We start from the raw sequence: 14,933 nt of genomic DNA, 5'->3' as shown, positions 1-14,933 counted from the left end.
GGAGCTCACCCCGTTGCGGGGATTTGAGCCACCGACCTTCTGATTGGCAAGCCCTAGGCTCTGGTTTAGACCACAGCGCCACCTGCGTCCACCAGTTTTAGGACCTAGTAAATATGCCTAGACTTTTCATTGAACAACCTGAACTTTATCATTATCAAAATTGGCTTCCTCCTTACAGAAGCAATAGCACTAACCTGCACTAACCTGAAATATTCCTGGAACTATAATTCAGCCAGAACATGTAAACAAATGACCATAGTCCCCCCCCCCCCGGCAATCTCTTTCTTCATATGGTAGAACCATATTGTCAGAACTGTATTGATTATTTACTATGAGTATGGATTTAAGAGATATTCAATATTAAGATTTCTTTTAATGTGTGATTAGTGTGTGATTTAATATTTAAAACGTTGAAATTGTAATCTTGGGCGGAGTGAATCAATGCGGCAGGGCTGTGATCTAGCTATGAAGGCTCAGAATATTTACAGGTGCAATATTCAACACAAAGCCAGTAAGTTGTGGGGAGACATGTGGGTATCTGGGGGAGTTTGTGTCTCCTGCTTCAGCCCTGTTTTCAGGGAAAGGTGCCATGACTTAATAATATAGCACATGTGAAAGTTGCCAGGTTCAATCAAGGAGGGTAATGCTAGAAATCAACAGTCAGCCTGTTTAGACAGTTCAGAGCTAGACAGACCAGTGGTGTAAAGCCACATCCTAGGTTCCTAATAGTAAAGGATAAAATCTGATGTGGCATTGATTTTAGTTTGCTTTTACAATGCCGGCACTTGGTAATTGCAGTGTATGGGAGAGGAAAGACAGAGGGAAGAAGGAATGGACTCTTCTGTGCTGCTATTTCCTCATTTTTGTAGCTGTGCATTGCCATGAAAATAATCGGTCTTGACATAACTACAGGATGGTTTGGCTTAATAAAATTACTGCAGGCTAGGTTGCTGGTAAGGTCACAACTGAATGAAATGATGTTATTGATTCTGAAAGCACATAGAATATAGATCATATTTGAATTAATTTGTAAGCATTAAATGGGGGGAAATGTCTAGAGATCATTTTCAAGAACATATTTTGTTGTTTTATATGTATCTACTCGCCAGTAGCATATTCTGCTGTGATAGAAGTTGCACTTCTTCCTTTTGGAAAATACGCTGCAAATATTTCTCGGTTTACGTACATTTGGCCTTCCTTGGACAATTGTTGTGCTTGCCTAGCTCCCCCCCCCCCCAGTGTTTGTGATAGCCTGTTTTACGATGTTTGTGGTTTTCCAGAAACCTGCTTTTAGCCGTACACCAGTGAAAAGCAGCCCTATGGAATTTATGCTTTGGATGTACACACTTAGGGAAATTTGCAGGCTTTGTTCTTGTAAGTGTGTATCTGAAGCAGTCTTCAGGAGGGCAGAAAGAAATGTGGTTAATTAACATGATGTATCATGTTGTATCATGCAGTCTTCAGTCTCAATGGATAAATTCTTATTTATGTTTTTGTCTCATCAGTTTATATACATTATAAGACATATAAAACATGGAATGCCCTGGTTTAAAAGCTGTAATTTATGACAAGCTATTGACCTTCGGTTGCAAAATAAAGACGCAGTTTATTTATATATATTTGTGTTCCGTAAGTAGGTGCCCTCTCTTCATCATGCAGAAGTCATTACTACCTTTAAATCTGCCCTTGTGGAGAAAGACTCCTTGATATACTTGATTTAGTAATGTAGAGAAGAAAAGAGAACCATTAAGACCAAATATTGTGGTAGTCTTTCCTTTTAACAAGAGGCGGCAAAATTAAGGACTCTTAACAGATAATTAAAGGAAAGGAGTTATATGAAATTTCCTACTTTAAATCTGTTTAGAACATTGATTGAAACATTCTGTAGCTGCATATAGGTTCCTCCTTCAAGTAGTAATCTGTAGTCATAACATTTTGTCAGAGAGGTTTCAATCCAGGTTTTTCTTGATTTATAAGCTTCACAGTGAATTGAATTCTCCCTCTGTTTTGGGGTGTTTCATGGGCCCCCTCAGATTTGGTGGTTAAAATACTATCACTTCGAGGAAAGCTAGTATCACCCGAGCTGTACAGATGAATCCATATTAAATTAATGTTTGGGATAAGGGACTCCTGCTGAAAGAACTAAATTGTCTGTGAATTTTCAATTAAAGTGATACTTTTTTCAGTAAATGGTCCCAGTAACTATTATTACATTGATTATTTAATTTCTATACCACCTAATGTATTAAAAATATCTTTAGTGTACAAAAAACTGAAGCAACAACGGACAAAAATTAAACAAAATATTACAAAAATACACAGTTACGTATAAAAATGTTACATTGATGCATTTTCCTTCTGACACGCTCTCCATCTCAGCCTCCAAATTCTCACCCAAGGCCCAAACAAACTCCCAACTCACCCACAAAAGTCTCACAATGGGAATGGTTCCTGGAACAACTCCCCGTCACTCACTTTCTTTTTATGGGCAGGCCCAGGATGGATGGTGCTGCCTTAGGCTGGTCTCAGCTACGTCCCATTCAGTTGCACTTTCCACACTAGGTATAGCAGGTTGTTGAGTTTCCTAATGGGTCTAGAGGATGGAGAAAGGGCTCCCCTTCACTCGCAGCTCTTTCCTCATCCTCTGTCCTCTCCTCTTCCAGCTGCTATTAGAGATCCCCTGGCAAAGAAAGCAGTTGCCAAATGGGAAAAATCCTACTTCCTCCTGGCTAGAAATGTGAAGGTCCTGGGAAACCTCCCTGGGGAATTTTTTTTTTATTCCTCCTATTTTTTGCACCCCCAACTCCGGGCCTCCACATTTCTAATCTCAGCACACTTCAACTCCAGATTATTGGTTGAGGCTTTGGTGTCAGCACAAAACATGTGAATCCCTTGGTAGTGACTGCTTTGTAAGTTTTGCTTTCACTAACTCTGCTTCCAATGTAGTTATTCTGTGTGAAAACATTCCCAAATTATTTTTGCCCTGTGCACAAACCAAGGTTCTTAGTCAGTGGCATTTGCAACTTATTCCAAGAAAAATACTTTAGGCATACAAAGTATTCATGGACAGTCTCCTGAAAACAAGCCTATAACCGTAATTAAAACTAGACCTAGATGGCTCCCCAGGTTTGCTTGTTTGTTTTCTTTTCCTACAATCAATGGGTGTGTGGGCCTCTTGGCATTAATTAGCTGTTGTGTCTATTTATCAAATATATATCTACCGAAACAATGTTAGTATTTCACTGCTAAGGGCATTTTTTGATGTTTTAGATCTCCTTCTATATCTGTTGAATAAAACAATATATTCAAATAACTGATAAGGTTTACAGAATACAACAAACCCTAACCCATTTAAAGAAAGGGTAGATTTGCCTGGAGCGTTTTATTAATTAACCCCAAGAGTCTGTTGGTCTAAGTGTTGGAGGGTAATGCATTTTTCATTAGCTCTGTGAATAAAGAAATCTTGAACGTGATCACAAGAGGTTAAGCATTCAAAAGTCTTAAGTGAGCTGAGGTCCTGGTTGATTAATTAAAAGCATCTCAGTCCTCAAGATGCATGTGAGAGCAATTGTCATTTCAAAGTAAAAATATGAAGGGAAGCTACCTGATGTTTAAGTAGCTTCCCTACATATACCTAGACCCACTGAACTATGCAACTCGTTTCTGTGCTCCAGCTGGGTTTGGGCTTCTGTTGTTTGTACAGACCATCCCCATCCTCTGTGTCATATGGACATTTTTGAAAATGAGAGACATTCAAAATGAGTTGACACGGTGCCTTGCTGCAATACAAAAGTGTGGGGGGGGGGAGACACAAATTCCACTGAGTGTGATTGGAATGTAACTGTGCAAACTCCACATCCCAAGGAGTGACGTGGACACGATTTTTCATTCTGTGCACCTGCACGGTTGCTCATTCATCCTTAACCCTGGTTGGGTTTTTCATTAGGTGCCAAGTGGGCCGTTGTGTTGGTTTGTTTAGGACGGATCATTTCTCCATCATTTACTAATTGCTGGTGAATTTTTCTGGAGAAGATGATTTGCCTCTAGGGATGAAACTATGCTCTCACAAGTTAAAGGAAAGGTTATTGAAAGCAAATAAGAAGCCTCTTGATATTTGCGTTGTGTATATTTCAATAATGAACAAACCTCCTGGAAGAAGGAGAAATACTTAATAAGAGGCAGAACTGATTTATTCCCCCCCCCCTCACAAAATAATTCCAGGGGGTTGGACTAGATGATAATTGGGATACCTTCCAACTCTACATTTCTATGACTCTATAGCTAAGATAACTGTTCCTTCCCCACTTTAGGCGTTAATACAATCTTTAAAAAACACTACAGGACATATTGACATCAGTCAAAATATCTGGCTAGATTTATTTTCACAGCCGTGTTGGCTGAGGCTGATGGAAGTTGCAGTCTGAAACAGCTGGATGCTACCAGGTTGGTCTAGCAAAATTAAATTAAGTACTGGATTGTGGAGTAAGAGATTAGATATGAAAATGTGAACTAAATGATTATGCTTAGTGTGTAAAGCAGATTCTAATCATGGATGTATTCGCACTGCGGTTTTCTTTGTTAACATCTATGCATATTGGGAGACGAGTTGCCAGCAGGAGAAACATATATGCATATAAATGTCTATTAGTTTATTCTCTGTTTGAACATGTATCCAGCTAATTAAGCTCTAGCTCCTTGTCTTGGTAAATATTTGCAATATTAACCATTATTAAATTAAAACTCTTTGCTTGAACATGCAGTCTGCAAGTTGTGGTCTAGCCTTGTTATCATTCCCTTAGATCAGTTATTTTTATGTGCTTAACTATATCTGTCATAAAGTTTAATCATACTAAGAGTTGTGGGTATGCTGTAGAACTGAATTTTTGAACTTACTCAGAGGCTCAAATCTGGAACGTGCAACAAGGAATGAAGTGAACAAAAGCACCTTAATCATGTGTACTGAGGTTTACTTTTCTGTTGGGAATGAGGACTAAGGGGTTAAGCGATATGCTTTAGGGTGCCATTTGCAAAATTTCTCTCCTGCTGATGCAAACACACTCCTCCCTTTGCCACCACAGGAGTCCTGGCAATCCCCAGGCATACCTGGAAGGTTCATAATGCAATTACTCTGCAATTTGTGGCTGGTCCTGCCTTAGATTAACTGTGTGTAGGAACAGGCAGTATTGCTGAAAGTTGCATGGGTATCTGGCTCGTAGGGGAAGATCACATGAGCCGAGTAGGGAACTTTGGTCGATTCTGTTCATGTATTTTTTGTTGAAGACTCACTTTAGAACAAGGATAGGCAGCCTGTGGCCCTCCAGATGTTGATGGATTGCAGCTCCAGGTATCTGGAAGGTCACAGGTTCCCCAACCCTGATCTGGAGGATCAATAGCCGAGGAAGTACAATTAGTGAAAATGGATCTCAGTGACATTTTGGTCTCTTCTTAAAGCAGGTCTGTGTTCCCAGGCCTCCACTGGTGCTTGATTGCAACAGGTTACCATGTTTTTTAACTCTTCTCTGAGTTTACCAACTGTGTTTTTTGTGGTTTTAGTGTTGTGAAATTTGCGCTTGTCAACTTTTGATGGCCTTGCACCTGTTAAAGACATTGAGCCTCTGCTACATTTACAGATCTGGGGTTTGTCATATTTATATTTTGTGTGCAGCATGAATACTCAGAACCACTTAACCTTGATTTGTCAGACTTGTTTTAGAGCTTTATAAAAGCTGGTCTCACCTTTTAAAACAGATTTGTGCGTTGCAGTATTTTAATGGTTCAATTTCATTTTCTGTCAAAAGGAAAACTAGATCTTCTCTGAAGGTTCTAGCTGTCATTTTATAAAACCGGTAGAAACCTGCCTTTCTGGTTTATAGTCTTGTTACCATAAAGCATGGCCCTATGACTCATTTTGAACAATTCTTTGTTCGCTCTTGAAAGCATTACTGATGGTATTTCAAATAAACTTGTTCCCTTTAAGAATGCAAGCCTCTAGCAAGTTTGATCTTTAGTATGAAGAAGATTGTGTAAGTTTAGAAACAGCTTCTTTCTTTCTTTCTTTCTTTCTTTCTTTCTTTCTTTCTCTCCCTCTTGTGTTTAGTCTGTAACATTTATTTATTTGTCATGGAAAGTAATTTCTTAGCTCATTATAAAAACTATTTCTCTGTCTGGTGGTACAAATGCTTGAGAAATTAGGTTTCTGTGAATTCCAGTCCTGGTCTGCACCATCTGGACTAAGGTGCAGATTGTTACATAATTATCCTTTGGATTTTGCACTTCTCCACATTTGTGTGATAAAAGTTCCCATAACTAGAAACATTCCAGTTGGCAGTTGACACTTGGACATTGTACAGCTGGTTGGTTAGAGCATGGTGCTTGTAACTCCAAGGTTGCAGATTTTATCCCCGTATGGGACAGCTGCATATTCCTGCATTGCAGTGGGTTGGACTAGATGATCCTCAGGTTCCCTTCCAACTCTACAATTCTATGATTCATAAATAAAGATTAGCCTCAGCAATATCAGACAGTGATGCGTGCCTGTAGTCTGCTCATGAAATAGTTGTGTGTTACGTTGCACTGAGAAAGCAGGTGATGTGTGACCTGCCCTAGCATTTCTTTAACCCTACAGGGAAACTTAGAGTTGAGCCTCAAACCATTCCCCTCCTTTTTTCCTGCTTGGACAAAATGAAATGGCAAAGCTTTGAAGACATGCATATGCAAACCTAGAGTGCAGGACTACGGCAGGTCACAGAATAGCAGTTTGATAACATAAATACATGACTCTCAAAATATTGATGCTGAGTAACACACAAGTGTATTTGCTCATTTCTGCAAAATAGCTAAAGAGAGTATATAAGAGTCATTGAGATTTTAGTTATGAAGACAGTAAGGCTGTTTCTAACTAATAAAACAACCTCCTTTCGTAGACAAAGCTAACTGAATGCATGAATGGCACTGTGCAGCTAACAAAAGACTCAACCACTTGTATGAAAAGACTCTGTACATTCTTTCCCACAGAAGTCAACGAAAGGGTCGGTTGTCCTAGGCTACGTATTCCGGCATTTAAACCTCGTGGAGATAGATTACTTTGGACTGCGTTACTGTGACAGAAGTCACCAGACGGTGAGTAAAAGCACAACAGTGGCTTTCCAGCGTTAAAGCTAACCCTTCTTGTTTACCACTTTCCAGTCATATTTTAAACTGGCATATACTCTTGTCAGCAAGTTAATTTTTAAACCAGCCTAAATTGAGTTGTCATGGTTATACACAAATAAATACCTCTTTATTTATTTGGAGTTCTTAAAAGAAATGGTCTTTTCTGTTCAAATGAGTAGACCTTCTTATGGATAGGAACAAGTGTCAGGTCTACCTGCCATGATTACAACATTTAGTGTTTGTTTTTTTTAAAAAATGAGCAAGCAAGTGGTTGAGCAGATTTCCCTTTAAAAGTAAACTTACAGCTGTCATCTACTTGTTATTTGTGACTATGCCAAACTCTAGACATGTTCCCCTAGCTTACCAGCTCTCCCTTGTATGATTTTGGTGCCACACCTCTAGTAAGTCTCTTGTAGAAGGGTATTAGGTGGGAGGCGGACTCTGTTGAATGGATTCCTATCATTTCTAGGTTAAGCTTTTTGTGGAATCTGAATGAAAGGTGCATGTGCTGAACTGAGGTGAAGGTTCACGCGTGTATAGGTGGATAGGTATGACTCAGCCAGACTCAAGATTAAATGTTCCATCATATATTGGAGTGATGTAAATGAGCGATGGAAAATCAAGAACTTGCCCATGATTACACATACTGTTTGTGCAAGTTTCAGTCTATTGTCTCATTTCCTTCTTTACTTGATATTGATGATTGGAGTAAAGATATCAGGTGGAGTTCAACGTTGCTTTCTTTAAAATGTTCCACTTGTGCAAAAAAAATCCAGCTTGCTAAATGAATACGAATATTATTTATTTGTGTAGCTGAAGCACTTACAAAACAAAATACATAAAACAGATTAAAATACATTGCATAATTAAAATAATTGTTAAAACCAGCATTCTGTCAGATAAGAAAAATAAAAAAAAATCCTTCCAGTAGCACCTTTAAGACCAACTAAGTTAGTTCTTGGTATGAGCTTTCGTGTGCAAGCACACTTCTTCAGATACACTCATGTGCTTGCACACGAAAGCTCATACCAAGAACTAACTTAGTTGGTCTTAAAGGTGCTACTGGAAGGATTTTTTTTATTTTGATTATGGCAGACCAACACGGCTACCTATCTGTGTCAGATAAGAGTTTGCCCCATGAAGAATTTCACTTAACATTCCCACAAACCTTTCTCCTTAAAATTGCCACACCAAAGGCATAAAAGGCTACTTTTCCGGAGGTGCCGGGGAACCTGTCTCCTAATAAAAATTTAATGAAATGCCCAATCAAACTTTCAACTGGGAGATATAAATCTTTGAACAAGGCTGTTCTTAAGTCCTTATAGATTGGGCAAACTGGTAAGCAATGGGGTGAATCTTCAGGCACATGGGCAAATGCATAAGGAATTGGGCAATAGTGTCCTTCAACTGTGGCTTGCTAAATAGAACACTCCCCCTCTCCTCCCTTCTCTCTTCTGGGGGGTCTCTTGACACCCCCAGAGCCACTGGGGTAGGAGATAGGGAGAAGCTCCATTGAGCAACTAAAAGTCCTTGTGCAAGACTTCCACTAAACATACAAGTACTTTATCATACATTCAGATGAATTACATATTTTACTGAACAAAACAAAGACAAACCTTGATTATGTACGCTTGACTGAAATATTGTTTTTTTAAAAATCAGATGTCCCGCAATGTGAAGTATTACATTAAGAATACATAAGCCATAATCAAGCAGAGATTCCTGACATTCTTTAATGATTTTTAATATAACTTTTTAATAGAGTTTTGTATGCCTGCTGCTGTTTCTTTCTTTTAAAAAAAACACACACCCTCTATATTAAATAAGAATAATTACACATTTTATTTGTGTTTTAATAGCTATTCCTCATTAATATTTCCCAGGCAGACAAGCAGATCTCAGGGTCTTGCTTTTGAGATCCTTCCCTGTGAGACATGTAGCAGTAAAGACTAGCTGTCCTTAACAAAACAAAAGGAGCCACGGAATTACACATTAAGGACTTAGCTGGTATGCAGCCTTTGTTAGCTTAAATGTGACGTCCACCCTATGAAAATGATTGTGGGTGCCTACAAGCAGTGCTTGGTGAACGTAATTGAATGATTTTAATGAAACACACAGGCTGGGGTTGGCAATATGATATTACACATGTATAAGCGAGTTGAAGCCTGAATAATTGTATGTGTTTGAACTAGTTTAAACACAGCACTGTGCAATAGCAGAACAAAGTTGTACTTGTGTGTCATGAAAACCGTAGAGCAGTGTGATGAATCTGTAACAGATAAGCAAGCAGAAGGGACCTGTTAAACAAGCATCTTCTCTGTGGAAGTGGAAAAGGGGAGGGGGAATCATGTCTGAGAGGCTGAGTAACAGAAGCATTTGATGATTGACACCATCCATGAAAATGGATAATTTTCAACCTAGCTAATGGCTTCTTACAAACAAGTTCAGAGTGCTTGACCTTAATTTGACTTGGTACACAGCAACAGAATGTTAACAGTGCCATGCCCACTTAAAACTTAAGTACAGTCATACATCACTGGAATTTTCAGCTTATGTGTCTTTTTATTTTTGGAACAGTTTAAAGCACACTGCTCTTGACCGCAGCTTTAAAAACTGGCTTTGCCAATTTTGTAGAGTGCCGATCATTAGATGTTAAGATCTAGCACCCCTTACCCATGTACTTGTTTTACTCTTTTAAATTAAATCCCAAAGTCTTTATGAAATTGAGGCGGACTTGGGTTTAGAAAGCTATCATACATAGCTGATGCCTTCTGTGAAATTCCGACTCGACTAAAGAGCTTGACATCTCTGGTAGGAGGCTTTCAAGGAAAATATTGGGTATTTTTTGCAGGTTTGTTGTTGCATGGGAGGGAATAGAGGAACTATTTCACAGAGACAAGGGAGCCTCCCTCTGGAGAGATGCCATTTCCTGTGACCAGGAAAAATTACATGCCCCACGACGGGGTGAGCTCCTGTTGTTCGGTCCCAGCTCCTGCCCACCTAGCAGTTTGAAAACACATCAAGTGCAAGTAGATAAATAGATACTGCTCCGGCAGGAAGGTAAACGGCATTTCCATGCGCTGCTCTGGTTTCGCCAGAAGTGGCTTAGTCATGCTGGCCACTTGACCCGGAAGCTGTCTGCGGCAAATGCCAGCTCCCTCGGCCTATAGAGCGGGATGAGTGCGCAGCCCCAGAGTTGTCCATGACTGGACCTAATGGTCAGGGGTACCTTTACCTTTAGGGTACATGTAGTAGCAGCGACACGTAGTAGTAGAGCGGGACGCGGGTGGCGCTGTGGGTAAAACCTCAGCGCCTAGGACTTGCCACTCATCAGGTCGGCGGTTCGAATCCCCGCGGCGGGGTGCGCTCCCGTTGCTCGGTCCCAGCGGCCGCCAACCTAGCAGTTCGAAAGCACCCCTGGGTGCAAGTAGGTGGAAGTGTCTCCGGACAGCGCTGGTCCCCGGCCTCTTAAGCGAGATGGGCGCGCAACCCCAGAGTCGGACATGACTGGCCCGTACAGGCAGGGGTACCTTTACCTTTACCTTTTAGTAGCAGCGAGTTAGTGGCTTTTCTTGTCTATGGCTCCTTTCTTATGAATGAGATGTTTGACAGATTGATCAGGTAGCTCTGTAGCTTTCTGCCTGTACTTTTGACTCCCCCCCCAAGGAATCTCCCGCATTAAATTTCTGCTGTAGTTAAGTGACATCCTATTTCCATTCCAAAACCATTAGTGTGGAGTGTGCCCCTTCCTTCCCTTCTCTCTCTGTTACCGAGGGCAAATGCCCACTTTAACAAATCTGTGCCGTAAGTACCAAGCCTGCAGCAACTCATAAATATTACACAGTGTCATGACTTTTTGCAGCTGACGTGCTGGCAAATAGTGTATTTTAGTAAGCCTGGCCGTTGTAATTGTAGGACATGTTCTTTCATGTTTCTGGTTGTGATAGAGCCCTATAGTGATTTGGCAATTAAATTATTAACGTTAAAAAGGCCTGAAACAAAATGCATATCCACGTACTCATAAACGGTATGCTTGGATCCTGCACCTTGATGCTTATTGCTGTAAGGGGCTGAAGCACCTGCTATGAGTTTCCAGGTTGTTCAAAATCTGTTTTTAACAGCCTCTACCTGGAGATTATATCTCTCCTTCTGAAATCAGTTTTTCAGTTTAAAGCGAAGGATGAATTGTGATTTGCCCTTTCTTACATTATAATGCTCTGTTAACAGTGCCTTGTTCATTTAATACAATGTCCAAGATAGATTTGCCACATAATTATTTAAAAAAATAAGTAACAGCAGTGCTTTTTTGTTATCCTTATGAAGATAATCATGACTGCCATTGAGGTGTCTAGAGAAGCTTTTGGCTTTCACACACACACACAAAAAGATGCTGACGGAATAATAATGTAAAAGCAGATATAATGTTAGTTTGTAATTTTAACTTTTCTTCTTTGGAAAACTTTGCAGGTGTTAGATGCTTACAAAGCACATTCTTTTTTGTTTCCGTGTATATCTAGGACAGAAGAGAAAAGTAGGCTCAGTTTGCATGTCATGGTTAAATCATAGTTAGTGGTATACAAAGAACAAAGAAATGGCTTCTGATTTGCTCCCTGACAGCAGGACCTGCAATTCTGGATTTTGTATCTTATAGGAAACAGGCTTCATGGTTTGTTTCAGGGTGCAAGCAATATACTTTTTGCATAACCATATAGAAAGCTGGTGTATACTGTCTTCAATTATTCTAGGATAACATTAGCTTATTCTTTTCAGGGCAAGGTAACACCTTTGTTTTAAAGTCTCTTTATATAACCATATGTATTTATAATAGTTCGCTATAACTGTTCTTCTTCGCATGCCTCCTTGACGAGAGGTCTGGAGGGTGGCAACACACGAGCAGGCCTTTTCTGCAGTGGCTTCTCACTTGTGGAATACTTCCCCCAGGCAGCCTCACCTGGCTCCTCATTTACATATCTTTAGGTGCCAGGCAAAAACATTCCTCTTCTCCCATGCCTTTGGCTAATTGAACAATCTATGGCCTTTTAAATTCTTTCTCTGTGTGCGGGAGGGGAATTTTGTTTTTGTTTGTTGCAATGTTATTTATTTTTGTGTTTTTATTTTGTAAATTGCTCTGTGATTTTTCAGATGAAGGGCAGTATAGAAATTTAAACAATAAAAAAATGAAATAACACTGGTTTCTATTACTTTTTTCACAGTACTGGCTGGATCCTGCAAAGACCCTTACAGAACATAAGGAACTCATAAACAGTATGTATATGCAATTGGTTAATCATAAACTGTTTCGTGATGGAGAGGCATAGAAAATACTTCATCTGCAAAGCTAACAGTGTTGACTGCAGATGTCTGGTTAATGTTATGTCTATGGTGACTTTGCACAGAAATACCAATGTGGTCGAAATCAAGTCAGGAAGTAGAAGATAGAAGATAAAATAAGGCTACAGAGAAGCTCATCAATTGCTGATTGCATCTGGCATAGCTTCTCATAATTTTTTTTTTTTTAATATATATTTATTCAAGTTTTTCAATACATAAACATATTTAAACAAATAACATTGATTATTTGACATCTTTTCATCATTACTTTGGACTCCCCCACGCCTCCCGCACACACTTACATCGTTAAAGAATTATTTCCAAACAAATTATCATTTTGTTCATAATCTTGAATTTGATCATTAGCGTATAGTTTAAACTTAAGTCTAATTTAGTGGTAGACAATTACTTCTACTCTGACATCCCAATCAACATTCAGCCAAATTACAATACTTTTGCAGATAAGTCTTGAATTTCTTCCAGTCTTCTTCCATCCTCTCTTCTCCCAAGTCTCGAATTCTGCCGGTCATCTCAGCTAATTGCATATAGTCCATCAGCTGCATCTGCCATTCTTCCAGCGTAGGTAGATTTTGAGTTTTCCAGTTCTTAGCAATCAGTATCCTTGCTGCCGTTGTTGCATACATGAAAAATGTTCTGTCCTTCTTTAACACACTCTGGCCGACAATGCCCAAGAGGAAGGCCTCTGGTTTCTTAGTAAAGGTGTACCTAAACACCTTTTTTAACTCATTATATATCATCTCCCAAAAGGCCTTCACTCTCGGGCAAGTCCACCAGAGGTGAAAAAAAGTTCCTTCATTTTCCTTACATTTCCAACATTTATTGTCAGACGAATGGTATATTTTGGCCAATTTGACTGGGGTCATGTACCATCTATATATCATTTTCATTACATTTTCCTTCAAAGCATTACATGCAGTGAAGTTCAGCCCAGAGGTCCATAACCTTTCCCAGTCTTCAAACATAATATTATGCCCAATATCCTGTGCCCATTTTATCATTACCGATTTGACCATTTCGTCTTGTGTGTTCCATTTCAGCAACAAATTATACATCTTTGAAAGTACTTTAGTCTTAGGTTCTAACAGTTCAGTTTCCAACTTTGACTTCTCCACCTGGAATCCTAACTTTTTGTCATTTTTAAATACTTCTTTAATCTGAGCATAGTGTAACCAGTCTCGCACTTTATCTTTCATTTTCTCTAAACTCTGCAATTTCCAATTGTTACCATCTCTTTCTAATATCTCCCAATATTTTGGCCAATTGGCCTCCATATTGGCTCTTTTTCGGGCCTTAGCCTCTAGGGGTGACAGCCACCTCGGAGTTTTATTCTCCAATAAGTCTTTGTATCTTATCCAGACATTAAATACTGCTTTCCTGACAATATGGTTCTAGCTTCTCATAATTTTTTGCAACTCCCTCCATATCTTTGGAGTGATTCATTTTCATTCCTCCCATTTTTGTGTGGCCTGCATGGAATAGGAAAATGCAATGGCTACTTCGCCATTGTCACATATCCAAGGTTAAAATCAAGTGCATACTTTCTCCAATAAGGTCTGCTGAAATTAATGGAATTGACTTCTAAGTAACTATGTTTAGGATTGCAGGGTGTGCTTTAAAACACACACACACAATTAAATGTTCTTATTTTTTATAGCTGGTCCACCCTACACACTGTACTTTGGTGTTAAATTCTATGCAGAAGATCCATGCAAATTAAAAGAAGAAATCACAAGGTATTGTATGAATAACCTTTAACCATTAGCAGTAAGAGTGAGCAGGTGCTTTTAAAGTATCTAGTAAAATAACTATATAAGCTCATCAAGGAATTGTTCCTTTTTAAAAGAGAGACAGAGAGATGGAGAACAACTTGAGACTCTAATTTTCTTGCTGTAAATCCTTGTTGGAAAATGATGTTTAACTCTCACTGGTGTTGGAGGGATGGAGTTAAATTCAAAATTCAGTTTATTCATGTCCCTTGTCTTTGCTTATGTTTGTGTTCAAAGTTTTGCCCTGATTGCGGAAGTGTTTTTTCTTTTGTCTTGTTTGGGTAGTTATCAGCTTTTTATTTTGCCATTATGGATCTGCTTCTACAGAGAGTTTGTTGTTCTCCCATAGCTTTTGTTTTTATTCTAACATATATGATAATCAGTTGCTGATTGGATTGCATTTTAAGTGGCCCTATTCAGCATGCAACCTTCGCCCTGATACAGTGAATGCAGTCTGCATACTAATATGCTTTTTTTTAGTGCATAAAAGCATGTTGCATTGGAGACAGCACATCATATCCAATAATTCAGTAATGTGTGCATGTATTCCTAAGTACTGTATATCTGTAGGCTTACAGCCTCACCGGCCCCCTATTCCAGATAATTGGGGAAATAGAAGACTATAAACACATTGATGAGCATGCAGTTTATAAGGTTATATAC

At 39.2% G+C, this 14,933-nt stretch overlaps 1 protein-coding gene across 5 annotated transcripts in view; it reads left to right on the top strand.

Moving 5' to 3' along the window:
* The window catches only part of EPB41L4A (erythrocyte membrane protein band 4.1 like 4A), a gene marked incomplete at its 3' end in the record, with an annotated part of 95,833 nt that overhangs the window by 27,489 nt on the left and 53,411 nt on the right, over positions 1-14,933 (top strand). For all 5 annotated transcript variants that reach the window (XR_013977164.1, XM_080972668.1, XM_080972669.1 and 2 more), the window contains exons 3-5: positions 7,015-7,119; positions 12,366-12,417; positions 14,159-14,237. Coding sequence is in view for 4 of the 5 variants with exons in the window: in XM_080972668.1 (XP_080828794.1) it covers positions 7,015-7,119; positions 12,366-12,417; positions 14,159-14,237 (236 nt within the window). The remainder of the gene's footprint in view (positions 1-7,014; positions 7,120-12,365; positions 12,418-14,158; positions 14,238-14,933) is intronic.

The sequence above is a fragment of the Podarcis pityusensis genome (assembly GCF_964106645.2).
Source record: "Podarcis pityusensis genome assembly, chromosome: 11".
NCBI lineage: Eukaryota > Metazoa > Chordata > Lepidosauria > Squamata > Lacertidae > Podarcis > Podarcis pityusensis.
This window is presented reverse-complemented; position numbering and strand designations above follow the sequence as displayed.